The 12,916-nt window shown below is 40.2% G+C and overlaps 1 protein-coding gene across 17 annotated transcripts in view; it reads right to left on the minus strand.

Annotated features, from left to right (window-relative positions):
- Window positions 1-12,916, minus strand: part of PTK2 (protein tyrosine kinase 2) — a 193,944-nt gene that overhangs the window by 22,843 nt on the left and 158,185 nt on the right. For 14 of the 17 annotated variants that reach the window (XM_039548588.1, XM_039548587.1, XM_039548589.1 and 11 more), the window contains 5 exons: window positions 10,504-10,604; window positions 9,097-9,212; window positions 8,189-8,289; window positions 7,215-7,304; window positions 5,726-5,930 (listed from right to left, as the gene is read on the minus strand). In XM_039548588.1, the coding sequence (XP_039404522.1) occupies window positions 5,726-5,930; window positions 7,215-7,304; window positions 8,189-8,289; window positions 9,097-9,212; window positions 10,504-10,604 (613 nt within the window). The other 3 variants (XM_039548592.1, XM_039548590.1, XM_039548591.1) reach the window with 2 other exon arrangements.

The following is a 12,916-nucleotide window of genomic DNA, read 5'->3' on the forward strand; positions in this document are numbered from 1 at the left end:
CAAGCACTTACTTGCATGAAAGCTTTATCTTCACAAGAAAATATTCTACTGAACTGCTGCAAAGGTTCAAAACAAACCGAAAATGTTCTTTACTGAAACTTAAGAGCTTCAGATCACTGGGATTTTTTTTTCCTTTTTTAAAGAAAGCAGTCAAAAATACTTCTTCAGCTCTTACGTTTTAGCCTAACCACGAACACATTCAGCAAAGCAATTTAGCAAAACAGAAAGATCTGACAGTATTCACTCAGCTTCTAAGCATTCAGGTCAAAAGGCTGCATTTTCACAAAGTACAAGACAGTAGTAAAACCAGTTTGCTACTCACCACTGTTCTGACTATTAAAAAGCCTGTTTGAAGCTGAATGTGCTCCTGCTGCCCCCACAGCCAGCCTCCTCCCAGCTCTGCTATGTGGCTTATTAATGTTGGATATTTGCCATTTGAAAAATACTCAGAATGAAGCTTTGAAAGAGGGAGCTGCCAATTCCTTGGAGCCGCACGCTACGCGGACAGTCTGGAGATGTGAGCAGGGTAGATTATTTCCATATCGCTATCCCCAGGGTAAAGACAATCCTGTGGAGGAGCTATTCCAGCTTCTTTATCACTCAGGAGTTTCCAGAAACAAAGCTAAGTTCTGAGTTTATAGTCTCCTGTTCAGTCTGCTAAACAACCACCCAGAATTACTCATTGAGGGGATGAGATCAACTCCAGCAATCTATTCTCATCGTGGAACTTCACTGCTTATTTCAAGAATAAATTCCTGCTGGAGACGAGAACTTTGCTTCTCCTTAGTCAGCCAAAAAAACCCCAAACTATGCCACTTCTAAAAAGCAGAGAAGTCATCTCGTCTCACTGCAGCTAAATCAAGTTTATAACTATTGCTGCAATTTCAACCCATCACTGCTGAAGCAACACAAGAATGTGGAACAAAAGCAAAATCAGACAAGTTATTTGCAAGAGTCACCCTTGCTAGAACTACCATGGAAACATAGCTACAGCTCAACGGAGGGAATCTTTCTATTTTACCTCTCTCTTCCCTCAGAATGAGGAAAATGCAAGATTTCCTACTTGAACCCATGAAGAACCAGCAAAACCCCCCTGCTTTAAAGCTGTCACACTTCAGATATCCAGTGTTTTTACGTAGCATGAGAAAGCAGCCAACACATATCCACAGCCATGAACCATGATTATCATCTTTCAAGACAAGCCTCAGGATTAAGAAAACCCACAACAAAACAAGACAAAAAAATTTGCCCAGATTAATGAATGAAAAATGAAGAAAATGCAGATTTTTAACCAGGTTGTTGATACAGTATTTGCTCTAATCTGAGCTAAAGAATAGAACAGAGTTGGCTGGTAGCAGCTGGCTAAATTTAGAGATGGCTTATTGACAATTTGGGGCCATGCGTGGAATTTGTCACAGCGCAGTCCTGGTTTTCCATAAAAAGGAATGAAACCCCAATACTCTCTCTGCTTTGCTATCAAAGGCATTTTATCTGTGATGCCCCAGTGTTCAAAACCATCATCTTGTATCACCAGAAATGAAAAATTTCTATTGAAATTATTTCTTTTTCTTAACACAGGCTCAGCTTTTTGCTTTACAACTGCAGTTCATCCTCCCTGCTCTCCCACTGCCTGCGCCATCAGGAGGTTCTTTCCCAGCAGCCCAGAGCAGCCTGGTCAGAGGCTGATGGGCTGCAGCAGCATCTGTACTTGAATGCCCTTGATTCTGCTGACAAGAATATAAAATAGAAATGCCTCAGAGAAGCACTACTCGAAAAAGCCACAAGGAATATAAATGACTCACAGAAAGGTCTTTGTTTTCTCAAAAGGGAAGACCGGTCTGTGGATGAAGTAAGAGTGTGCCAAGAGATATTTTTGACATTTCCTCAGTGCAGCTGCTCAAGTTCTCTGAACAGTTTATTAGAATTTGCAGAAGGTCAGGAGAAGTCAGATCTAGGCATAGTTTCCCAAACTGTACATATTTTTAGCAGCAAAGAGGAGCAAGCAGGGAATTCTATCCCTATGCTTCCCCTAGCAAACCTTGAGGTAGCACATACAAACTTAACTCCGCTTCTTTGAGAGGTGGAGGCTCAAGAAAAATCTCAACTATTACAAGTTTGCATAATTGATTAACTTATTTAATTTACAAAGGACGTTTTACTGAAATTGGCCTGTGACAGCGAAAAGGAAACATTTATGGGGACTTTCAGTGTAGGAATATTTAAAACAACAAACTGCATCCTCATATTCCGAAAGGCACAGCAGCACCAGTGTCTCCTGCTACAGTGGTGTGGGAACCTACTTTAAGTGCTGATCCCCAACAAGCAGCTTCTTTCTTTCTCTCTGCCACCAGAAATGCAAAGTTGGATGCAGATGAGCATATCTGCACATACTGTTCTAATCTGAAAGCACTCTTACATGGATTATGGACTATTCCTAATGGTCACAGTCAAAGAACAGAAGAATTACAAAGCATTTTGCAGCTGCCATCATGTATTTCAATTACGTGTTATAGTATTTTTTTGTCAGAATGCCATAAAAGAAGAGGACTCAAACTGCCTCCACTCTTAGCAGTTTTCTCTCTTTCATTTATAAGCAACATTTCAGGATCTACATCAAATGCAGTGACAAAAAGCTCAAGTCCAGTTCTCATCAGTTAATTATCTCACTCCTGTCATAAAACCAGACTTTAAAAGCATAGAATCTGTCTCTTTTTCCCCCCCCCATTCTTTTTATGGGGGGAAAACCTGCAGCTCCAGGATGCCAGTGGGGTTAAGCACTGTTAAAACAATGGGCAACAGGGACACTCATCTCCACAATGATGCAACTGCTGCTTGTTTTGCTATTTGTAGCAAGAGGGTTCATGAAAGGTACTTTAAAGAAAATTTGTTCCAGTGATAGAGTGAAAAATGTCATGAAATTACATTCATTTGAAAGTTTAAAATTAAAATCGAAATCCTTTTATATTATTTACCATGCAGTGCAAGACAAAAAATGTCTTCTACACAAAACCAGCAAGGCAACACACGCTTCCCAATCAAAAATGCCCTATATTCTAATTCTGACCAAGTCAGAACTGCAGGAGTAGCAGGATAGTACCTCACTGCCCTGACCTAATCTGACTTTTAACCCCCCTCCACCACTTGAAAAGGGACTTGGAATGCGAGGATAAATTACATTTGGAAATCCACAATCCACCCATTTGTTTCTGTGTTTGCTGGGAAGACTGACTCAACCACATCCACTTCAGACAGATCAAATGCTATAAAATTACTACCCTAATAACAGTACTTAAATTCATATGTAGCAACAAACAACAGTACATAAATTGTGCAGAAATCAGCACCTTTGCCTTGCACAATCAGCTGCAAATACAGTTTGGGCAAAGCAGATGTTACTATGAGACGGGAAAAGCATCAAAAAACAGAGAGCACGCGAAACTCTTATGCTCCCATCAGTGCTATTCCAGATGCAGAAGATTTTTCCCAAAGCCAAGGAGTTTTTTTCATTAAACCAGAGAGGAATGAATGCTGCAGTGCTGTATCTGGCGCCAAGCAAACATCCAGTCTGCTCTCAGCTTGAAGAGACTACTCTGGACAGCATCCAGAACGAGCAGCAGCAACACCACAGGGAAAGGCCACCAGGGAAATGGCTTGTTTTTGCAAGTTCATGGGAATTTGAGTTTTGAAACCCAATCTTCCCTAGCTGCCTGAGACTGCCTCAGCATCAGGGAATTGGCAACCTTTCCAGCGAGAGGCTGACTCTGTCTGGAGCAGAGCAAAGCAGCCCTAAGGACAACCACGCTGCCTAACTTTGGGAGATAAAGGTCACTGGTTTGGAGTGGCAGAAAGCTCCATGCTTTTGTGGGAACAGAGTAAAAACTTTTAGGGTTGAAGGAGAGAGGCTGCCCTCTAAACAATGCTTCAATCTCCCAGCATGACCAGAGGAGCAAACACCCCCCCACACTTTCACGTAGAATGAGATGGAAGGGATGCCTGGAGGTCTCCAGTCCAGTCTCCTGGTGAAGCTGGGCTCCCTGCACAGCAAGGGCCAGCTGCTCTGAGCCTTTTCCAATCAAAATTTGAATATCTGCCAGCATGGAAATTCCAGAGTCTTTCTGGGTGACCTGTTTCAGAGCTCACCCATGCACATTGGGAAACATTTTCATGTGTAACCAACAAGACCCTGCGTTCCTGCATGCCCTGAGTGCTGGTTCTGAGGACAGCCAGGCTCTTGGGCACACTCTGGGTTTACTCATCCTCCTTCCTTCCTGGTGAGACACTCCCTGCTTGGGGTTACACACCACAGCCATCTTCCAGTCACATTTTTTAGGGCTTCATTCTCATCTGTGCCAACCAGCTTTAAGTTATCAGTACAACTGGCTGCAAATTATTAATCATCCTGTACTTTCAGAGTCAAAAAAAAAGAGAAAAAGCAAGTGAATTACCCATTTCCACCTATTACCTAAATCACACAACTGTGTCACATCTTTTCCTTGCAAAGCCTGTCCAGCCCTGACATTCCTCCCTTTGTGTTAACTCCACACAGTGAAGAGGATGGGAAGTTATTTGTGAGAAAAGTTGTCTTCCCTTAGTTCTACAAATTACTAGTCTAAACAGGAGCTCCCAGAGTAACAGACGGTGGAACTGTATGAAATTTTAAGAATTAGGAAAGAACTTTAAAGGCCTTTAAGTTCTCCATACAGCAGGTGTGAATCAGCGTCATAAATATATTGAAATTGTTCCTCATTTTAATCACCAGTGAATTATCTTGAACCGTGCACATTCAGTGAAAGCAAAAAAATGATATTATGAAAATAAAACATGCCACAAAGCACAACTTTGAAGCAAGACCTAAAATAAAACCAAATCATTTAAGCAATGAATTACAACAAATCCCAGTGTGGACTGTCAGTGTGCAAAACCTATGTGGCACTCAAAGCTTGTATTGACTTATGCAAACACATCCTGAGCAGTCATAAAATCCAAAAGTCACGTCTGTGACCCAGTTTGGTCACAAATATCGAATGTGCCTGCACATTATCTCAGTGATGTTTCAAAGTTAAATATCATTCCCACTTTGGGGCTGGTGAAAGGTGATATGGACACTGGAATATATTGCTGCAGAATAAACTAAGGTGTGAATTTAGACTGCTCTCCAAGGTGTGTGCTCACACTCTTTCCAAGATAAACACAAGGCAGTCTATATCCTGGTTTACAAAGGGCAAAGGAATTTCTGTCTGTGATGCTGCATTTACTGCAGGCTCTGCAACTGCCCTGGGACAGCTGTCTCTGTGCAACTCCTGTGCTACATGGCATGGAAAGAAATCCCAAGAGCATTCACCTGATGCTTCATTTATTTAAGTAAAGATACATCTCTACTCCAGAAGCTCATGGCATGTTTGTTTAGATAATCACTCTTAATTCTTTCTAACTCACTCCCCAAGGACTGTTGCTAAAATTATAAATGAAGTGCTAGTCAGACAAGGAGTTTTTCTTGGGAGAGAAAGGAGGTGATTCATATTTCCAGTTATTTGAATTTATTAACGAATTTTCTCTAACAGATAAGGCCCAATTTTCCCAAAGACCAGCAACAACCTGGCCTTCTGAAGATAAAAACTCAATACACCGTGCCTCGCATTTTCCACAGAACCAAAACACTGGAACAGAAGGTAAAACAAAAGTATTTCCGAACAAAGGAAATCACCTGTCAGAAGTCAAACCCTACCTGAGTTGTGCTTTAAGTTCAGTAAACCTGGGTCTCCTGCTGGGGTCGTAGGCCCAGCACTTGGTCATAAGGCTGTAGAGGGTGGGAGGGCAGTTTGGAGGCATTGGGAGCCGCTCACCGTTCTCGATCCGCCCAATCACATCATTGTTCTTCACTCCCTGGAAGGGCTTTACCCCGTGCATGAGGATCTCCCACATACACACACCTGAGGAACACACACAAAAACACGTTTTCTTCACTGTGAGCAAACAATGAGACCTGTTAAAAGAGAAACAAACCCCAATTTTGTACTAATAATGCAATTTCTTCCAAAATATATAGCTAGGGAATCGTTTTGGACTTACCTGTAGCAGGGGAGTGACTACAGCAGGATCACACACACAGCACCAGCCTCACCTATGGATGAGGCAGAGTGACCCACAGCTGGCTCACACAGCCTTTTACCTGCCCTTAATCAGTGCTTGCTCATATTCAAATCTCCTTTCTTATGAGGCAGAATGTGTTTGCTTTTCCCTCTGACACCTTCCAAGTGCCTTGTTTCGACACGTAAAGTGTATTTTCACTTTGAGGGTGTTTTAGTGCTGGCATTGATCCACATTTTTTGTGCTGAAAACATGTAATAAACCAGTTTCCATTGAAACTGCATTAAAAGCTCAAAGGGAAACATGGTCTGTCAGTTTAGGATGGGCCAGAATGTTCCATAGGCTTCATTTTTCTAACTCTGACAGTACTAGAGTTTTGTTCAAACTATTATAAACCCTTCACTTAAAAACACTCAAATTTTAATTCGTAAAGAGAGTAAACCTGTTACTTGACTGTCCTGCTCTTATTCCAAATCTCATCACCTTTGCTCCCGAACACAACTTGTGTTCTGTCTGTACAGGCCAGCAGTCAGCACCAGCTTGAGCACAGCTCATCAGATTCATATAAAATGTTGTATATTTGAGAAAAAAGATCAAGGTTTCAGGGTATGTCCATTTACCCTTATATTTAATGAGCTTCTGGTTGTATTTTGTAGGAGGCCAGGAGCTATAGAAGACAAGCTAAGTGGGAATCTAGCATTAAGGATCTGGAAATTGGGTATCTCATAGGATGATCTGCACATTAAGCAAGGAAACATGTATGAACACAAAGAAGTCAAAATGTAAAAGAAAAACAACAAAGGACAACAGTATAACACAAAAAAACATAACCAAAACCAACAGATAAAAATAATCTCTGTTATAACTATGTGGTAATTTCCTTGTACCTTCATTTCTGCCAGCTTCTTCCTAGAGGTAAAAAGGCCCATGAAAATTCAGGCTTATTGAGCAGGAAAAGGAAAGAAAAATACAGAGATGGAAAACATGCTGGAAGAAACTGGATTTTCAGAATGTACAGTCAAAACTGTGACAAATATTTGGAAATTATTCATTTACAGCAGTTAAAATGAAACACCAAACTTCTCCAAGAGGACACAAAGAACCCTCACCATTTGGAGTTCACTTACCAAACATCCACACATCACTAGCTGAGGTAAACCGTCGGAAATTGATTGATTCTGGAGCCATCCATTTGATGGGTAATTTTCCTTTGGAAGCTACAGGGAAGGCAAGAAAGGGCAGGCTGTTATCCTCACTACAGATCTCAAAAATAGATTTTGTTCCCAACGCAGTAATTCATAGGCAAAACCAATCTCAAGCGAAGCACTTAAAATATCAATATATTATGTTGTTTGGCTTTACATGAAATAGAGAAATGAACCAACAAAACCCAAAATAATAATAATAATCCCCCAAACCTCCCCTAAAAGACCCCAATAACAAACCCCAAAACACACCAAGAAATGATCATGTCAAAATTATTTTCCACCGTTGCAATTAAAAAGATAAAATGTAGCTCAGCAAAGTGAGACAAATGAAACAAGGAAACATAACACAGTGTAGGAGGACAGATAATGGGTAATTTAAAATATATGAAACCAGAAAAATATTAAAGATGAGATTTATGTACTCATGGTTTAATAATATAGACCAGCTTTGGAATGCTACCCAACACGCAATCTCTATTCTCCTGCTGCATTTCCCATCTATCAGGCACTGCAGGACATCTCTCAGCTGCTGGAGACACCAAAGCTCAGTATTCCATCCAAAATGGGGAAAAAAGTAGGCTTCAAAGGCAGTTTTGTACTGAATCTCCCTAGTACAGTGGCATGTGAAATATGTAGCATACAATGACAACACAAACTCAACATTTATCTGTACCTACATGTGAATTTGCTACCTTTTGCACCTTAAATCACACCTTGTGATCCTTCTTCTTAAGCACATGCAGGACTTTACTGCCATTATTCAACTGTTGAATGACTTGCCTTTTTAGACAAATGCAACAGCTAGATCAAGGAAATCTGGTCAATTCCTCAGTAATGTGAGAAACAACCGTATTCTCACTGGCCTGCAAGAAGGATCCAGAGGGTCAGCTCACCTTTGTAGTAAGTACTGTCTTCCATGTATCGGGATAAACCAAAGTCACCCAATTTCACACAGTCAGTGGTAGATACCAGCACATTTCTAGCAGCAATATCCCTGCCAAACAGAGGAGACAGTATTTCTAGTAACTTTAAAACATAAAGTGGTGAAGTATCATCACCTGAAGAAAATTTGCCCTGCAAAGGTAAGGAACTCTGAGCTCAGTCTCGTATGAGGCTTCCTAATAAGGAGCTCAAATTCTCACTGTAGTGAACAACAAGGTCCTCCCAGAGCCTCTTTTTCTCCCCCATTGTTCTTTACAATGTTTTAATATAAATATCTACATATATATGCAAAGCTATTACTTTATATGTAAGTGTTTGCATATACATTATGACAACACATACACAGAATTAGTGAGTATTTAAACACAAATAAATTCCTTAAGTTCAAAATTAATTGTACTTAACAACTGGAGTGCTGTGAGCTCTTAATTGCACACAGTAAGAGGCTGAAGCCAGTCTCTTCTCCCTAGAAACTCACATTCACATTCAAGGGAATAAAATTCAAAACACACCGTAAAGGAAGTTTAGGTTCGTTTTCTTTAAGCAAGTACTTGTATTTTATAAATATTTTACTTCCCCTCTTCTTTACTTAAGAAGCCATCTGCCCTTGTTTTGCTTTTCTGTATTTGAAAGATTACAGTTGACTCACAGCTTGAAAAAATACTGTAACCACAAAGCAACAACTGAAAACGATTCTGACTGAAATCCGGCACCAGCTCCAAGTCAATCCAGGAGTGAACCAGCAGGTGTCACCCTTGAAAAGGGTGTAATTTTAGTGGAAACCGCTGCAAAACTGACACTCCCTAAAATTTTAAGCAGTGACATACAAAAATACCAATATATATGTATGAAATCTTACCTATGTACAAATCTTTTGCTCTCTAAGTAGGCAAGAGCTGTGCTAAGCTGGTAAGCGTAGAGTATCAGAGAGGCCAGGTCCAAGCTGTACTTCCTTACTTGCAAAAATGACCTCAACTTTTTGCACCAAGAAGGAAAAAACCAGAAAGATATTAGGACAAAAAAAATAAGAAATTTGAAAAAGGCATATTTCAAATTGCAAGGTTTACATGAGTATCAATGAAATAACGAGTTTGACTTCCTTCCCTTAAAGGCTGGATAAGAAAACCACTTCCCATGAGGAACTGCGACTGCATTAGAATTCAAGCAGTTTTTCTACATGAAAACTGTTAAACTAAAAAAATAACTAGTAATCTTGTGCATTCCTTTCAGTCTCCTTTTGAAAAGCATCTGCTGTTGCTGTTCCAGGGTGAAGCATTCCTGGACTTTTTGTTTTTTCTACCCCTTAGTGCAGCCTCCATTTACGGCCTAAACCACTTCAGAACTGAACAGCACCTGGCCAAGCCAAACACAGATTCATCAGTATTGTTTCAGAAGCATTTATTTTAATAATTCGTTTTAACCTACATGTGCTGAAACAACTGTATTTAGCTCAGAGTAGCCAGTATCAGTGCAGAATATTTGTAAGCTATATTCCCAGTGTAAGGCAGGCAGGACCTCCTGGAAGGTGGCACTGGAGTGTCCTTATAAATCAAAACAAGGCTTTGAAAAGTGACTTGAGCACTGGAAAGGAAATCTACTGACAGAAAATGACTTCTCCACTACAGGTTGTTCTGCCCATCCCACCTTTTTTTTTTTTTATTTTTAAATGTATTGCAGTTTGGTAATTGCAATGACAATCATATAATGCTGTATGAAACATCACCACAGCTCACATTTTCAGAAACGTGTGGCTCAAAGAAAACGAATCAATTACAAAAAGTGAGAACTAGTTTTCTTTAAAGCATTCATCCAAAAAACGTAATAATGAGGGAAGTCATCTTATCTAGGGCCTCTGCTGCAGATATTCTACTGGAAGAAAAAAAAGGTAAGAAATTCAATGTTTCAAGGGAAAATGCAGCATTACTGAGGAAGAATAAAAGATGTGCAGTTTCACTTCTGGAAGGTATGTTTGCAAATGCTGTTTAACTGATTATCACATTATCATCATCTTGACAGAGGTCATGCTCTCACTCTGGAACTGCAATTGAATGCTCGAAAACTCTGACTAAATCACTCTGGAATGAGCTGATGCAGTTCTCCCGGTAGAGGAGAAAGTCAAAAGCTGCCACTCCTGTTTCTGAGTTCATAAGTCTGCAAAGGAGTAAGATACCATGCTTGATAGTATGGTTAGTATTGTGAAGTGTTTTTTCAGCCTTTTCAGTGAGCTAAAAGAGAAGAGACCAGACTGCACAAGGATTTTTCATACCTCTCCAAGCGTACAGAGCTCCATGATTATCCAGACTGGGTTTTCTGTAATAACCCCAATGAGCTTCACAATGTGAGGGTGATCAAACTGACGCATTGTTACTAAAAGGAAATCAAAAAGTTCAGTGTGTTACATAAAACCGTTTTTAAAAACAAAAATAAAGCTGTTGGTTAAGAAGCATTTAGCCCATGGCCAGAAAATATAATCGCAGGACTTGAAACAACTTGAAACAACTGTTGCAAGCAGTAATGTCTGGTCACTCCATGTGCTGGGGCAATAAGAAACACTCATTGCTTGGGCTGTGCTGTTCTTCACTCACAAAAATGCAAACTGCTGTGGAAGGTGCCAGTCAGGTCAGGCTCCGCCTCTAACCTAAGTGAATAAAATACCCTCTCAAACCAGTGCACAACCAGTTAATCTGTGTCTTTCTACTGGAAGAGGAGGTAGGAAGAAACACTCAGTATAATTCAATTACTGGAAAAAACGTCTGCCAGATTATGACATAAACAAAAATCTTATTTAATCATTACATCATTTGATTTTCCTTGTAGTTAATTTCAGTCCCAGCAGAGCAGTCTCAGTATGTTTTATACAGTATGACATATGAATCATAGAATCACAGAATGGTTTGGGCTGGAAGGGACCATTAAGATCAGTCAGTTCCAATCCCCCAGTTTGCTTGCTCCAAGCCCCATCCAGCCTGATCGTGAACACCTCCAGGCATGGGGCAGCCACAACTTCTCTGGGCAACCTGTGCCAGGACCTCACCACCCTCACAGAATTTGTCCAAAAATCTAATCTAAACCTGCCCTCTTTCAGGCAAATCCACCACTCTTTGTCCCACCCCTGCCCTCCTTGATAAAGAGTCCCTCCTCATTTGTCCTGTAGGCATCCTTTAGGCACTGGAAGGTGCTCCAAGGTCTCCCCAGAGCCTTCCCTTCTGCAGGTTCAACACCCCAACTCTCCCAGCCTGGCTCCACAGCAGAGGTGCTCCAGCCCTTGGAGAATCTCTGTGGCCTCCTCTGGACTCCTTCCAACAGCTCCATGTCCTTCCTGTGCTGGGACCCCAGGGCTGGATGCAGCTCTGCCGGTGGGGTCTCACCAGAGAGGAGCAGAGGGGCAGAATCTCTCCCAACACAGGCATGGCAAAAACATCCTTTATGTACTGTTGACAAACATCCTTCATTTGACCCTTCAATAGCTTCTCTTCTACACTTGCAGTTTGTAGTGTCAGCAGAAATACACAGCAATTACCAAACTGCAAAGTCTGCTTCAGTCTGCCTCAAGTTAGGCAAGAATAAAACCCATTTTCTTCTGCCTTAAATTTAAACTAACCACAAGCTAAAAACCAGGAGGTGTTTCTGGATTTCTACTCTGATGAGCTTTGAATTCTACTTCTGTACATGGCTACACAGCAACTCCAACAAAAATCCTTGAACAATCCTGTTTGTAGGACCAGAAGTTGTAATGATTTAGTAACATACCTTCCTGCAAAGGAACTTCACAGGCTAACTTCATATATTCTTTAAAATATTAATGTTATGAATAATACAGAGAAAAAAGCAACAAAGCAAACATCCCTATCATTGACATAGCTTAAAACATTAATAAAAAGCAATAAATAACATGGTGAAATGTGATACAGGCAATAACAGCTGCTAAATCTTTTCAGTGTTGAAAACTCCACCATAGGCAAACCTCAAAATATCTTAATATTCCTAGTATTAAAATACTAGGAAATAAATTTATTAATTCAGTGAAATAACCAACTGTTCTGAGAGCGAGTTTGCAATCTGAACACAAGACAAAGGCAACAGATGGGAATTAGAATGAAAAAGAAGAAGAAGAAATGGCAAAACTATTAAATCAAAATTGAAAAGTACTATTTACATGTTGATTACAGTGGCATTTCCTAATCTGTTAAACTTGAAGCATAACAAGCAGCATTCAATGAGCAATTATTTTCTACACTGCCAAGAGACAGCAGCCTACCTGTGACTGCTGAGTTGTTACTGTAAGCAATGGTATTTACTGTTCCAACAGACAGAAATGCAATGGAAAAAATTACAGTAATTTACAAAAAATCTGACATTCAAAAATAAGAATCCATTAGCTATGAACACAGATCTGAACAAGTTGAAAAAAATCCTTGAATAAAGGACTAGTGAATAAAATATACTGTAACATCTGACCATAACCAATTACTTTATTGATAAAATACAATACCTTTACAACATTTAGAGGTATACAACAGCAGGGGATAATAGGCAAAAATGGAGGCCTAAGTGCCATATCTGAACTTGCTAGCAAAACCAAACAATAAAGGAATCAGTAACTTTAATATTCTTACAAAAGTTTCTGTTCCTATTCACCTCAACAAAAAGCCTTCCTCCATACGTGAAATGTGCTATTT

The sequence above is a fragment of the Corvus cornix genome, chromosome 2 (assembly GCF_000738735.6).
Source record: "Corvus cornix cornix isolate S_Up_H32 chromosome 2, ASM73873v5, whole genome shotgun sequence".
NCBI lineage: Eukaryota > Metazoa > Chordata > Aves > Passeriformes > Corvidae > Corvus > Corvus cornix.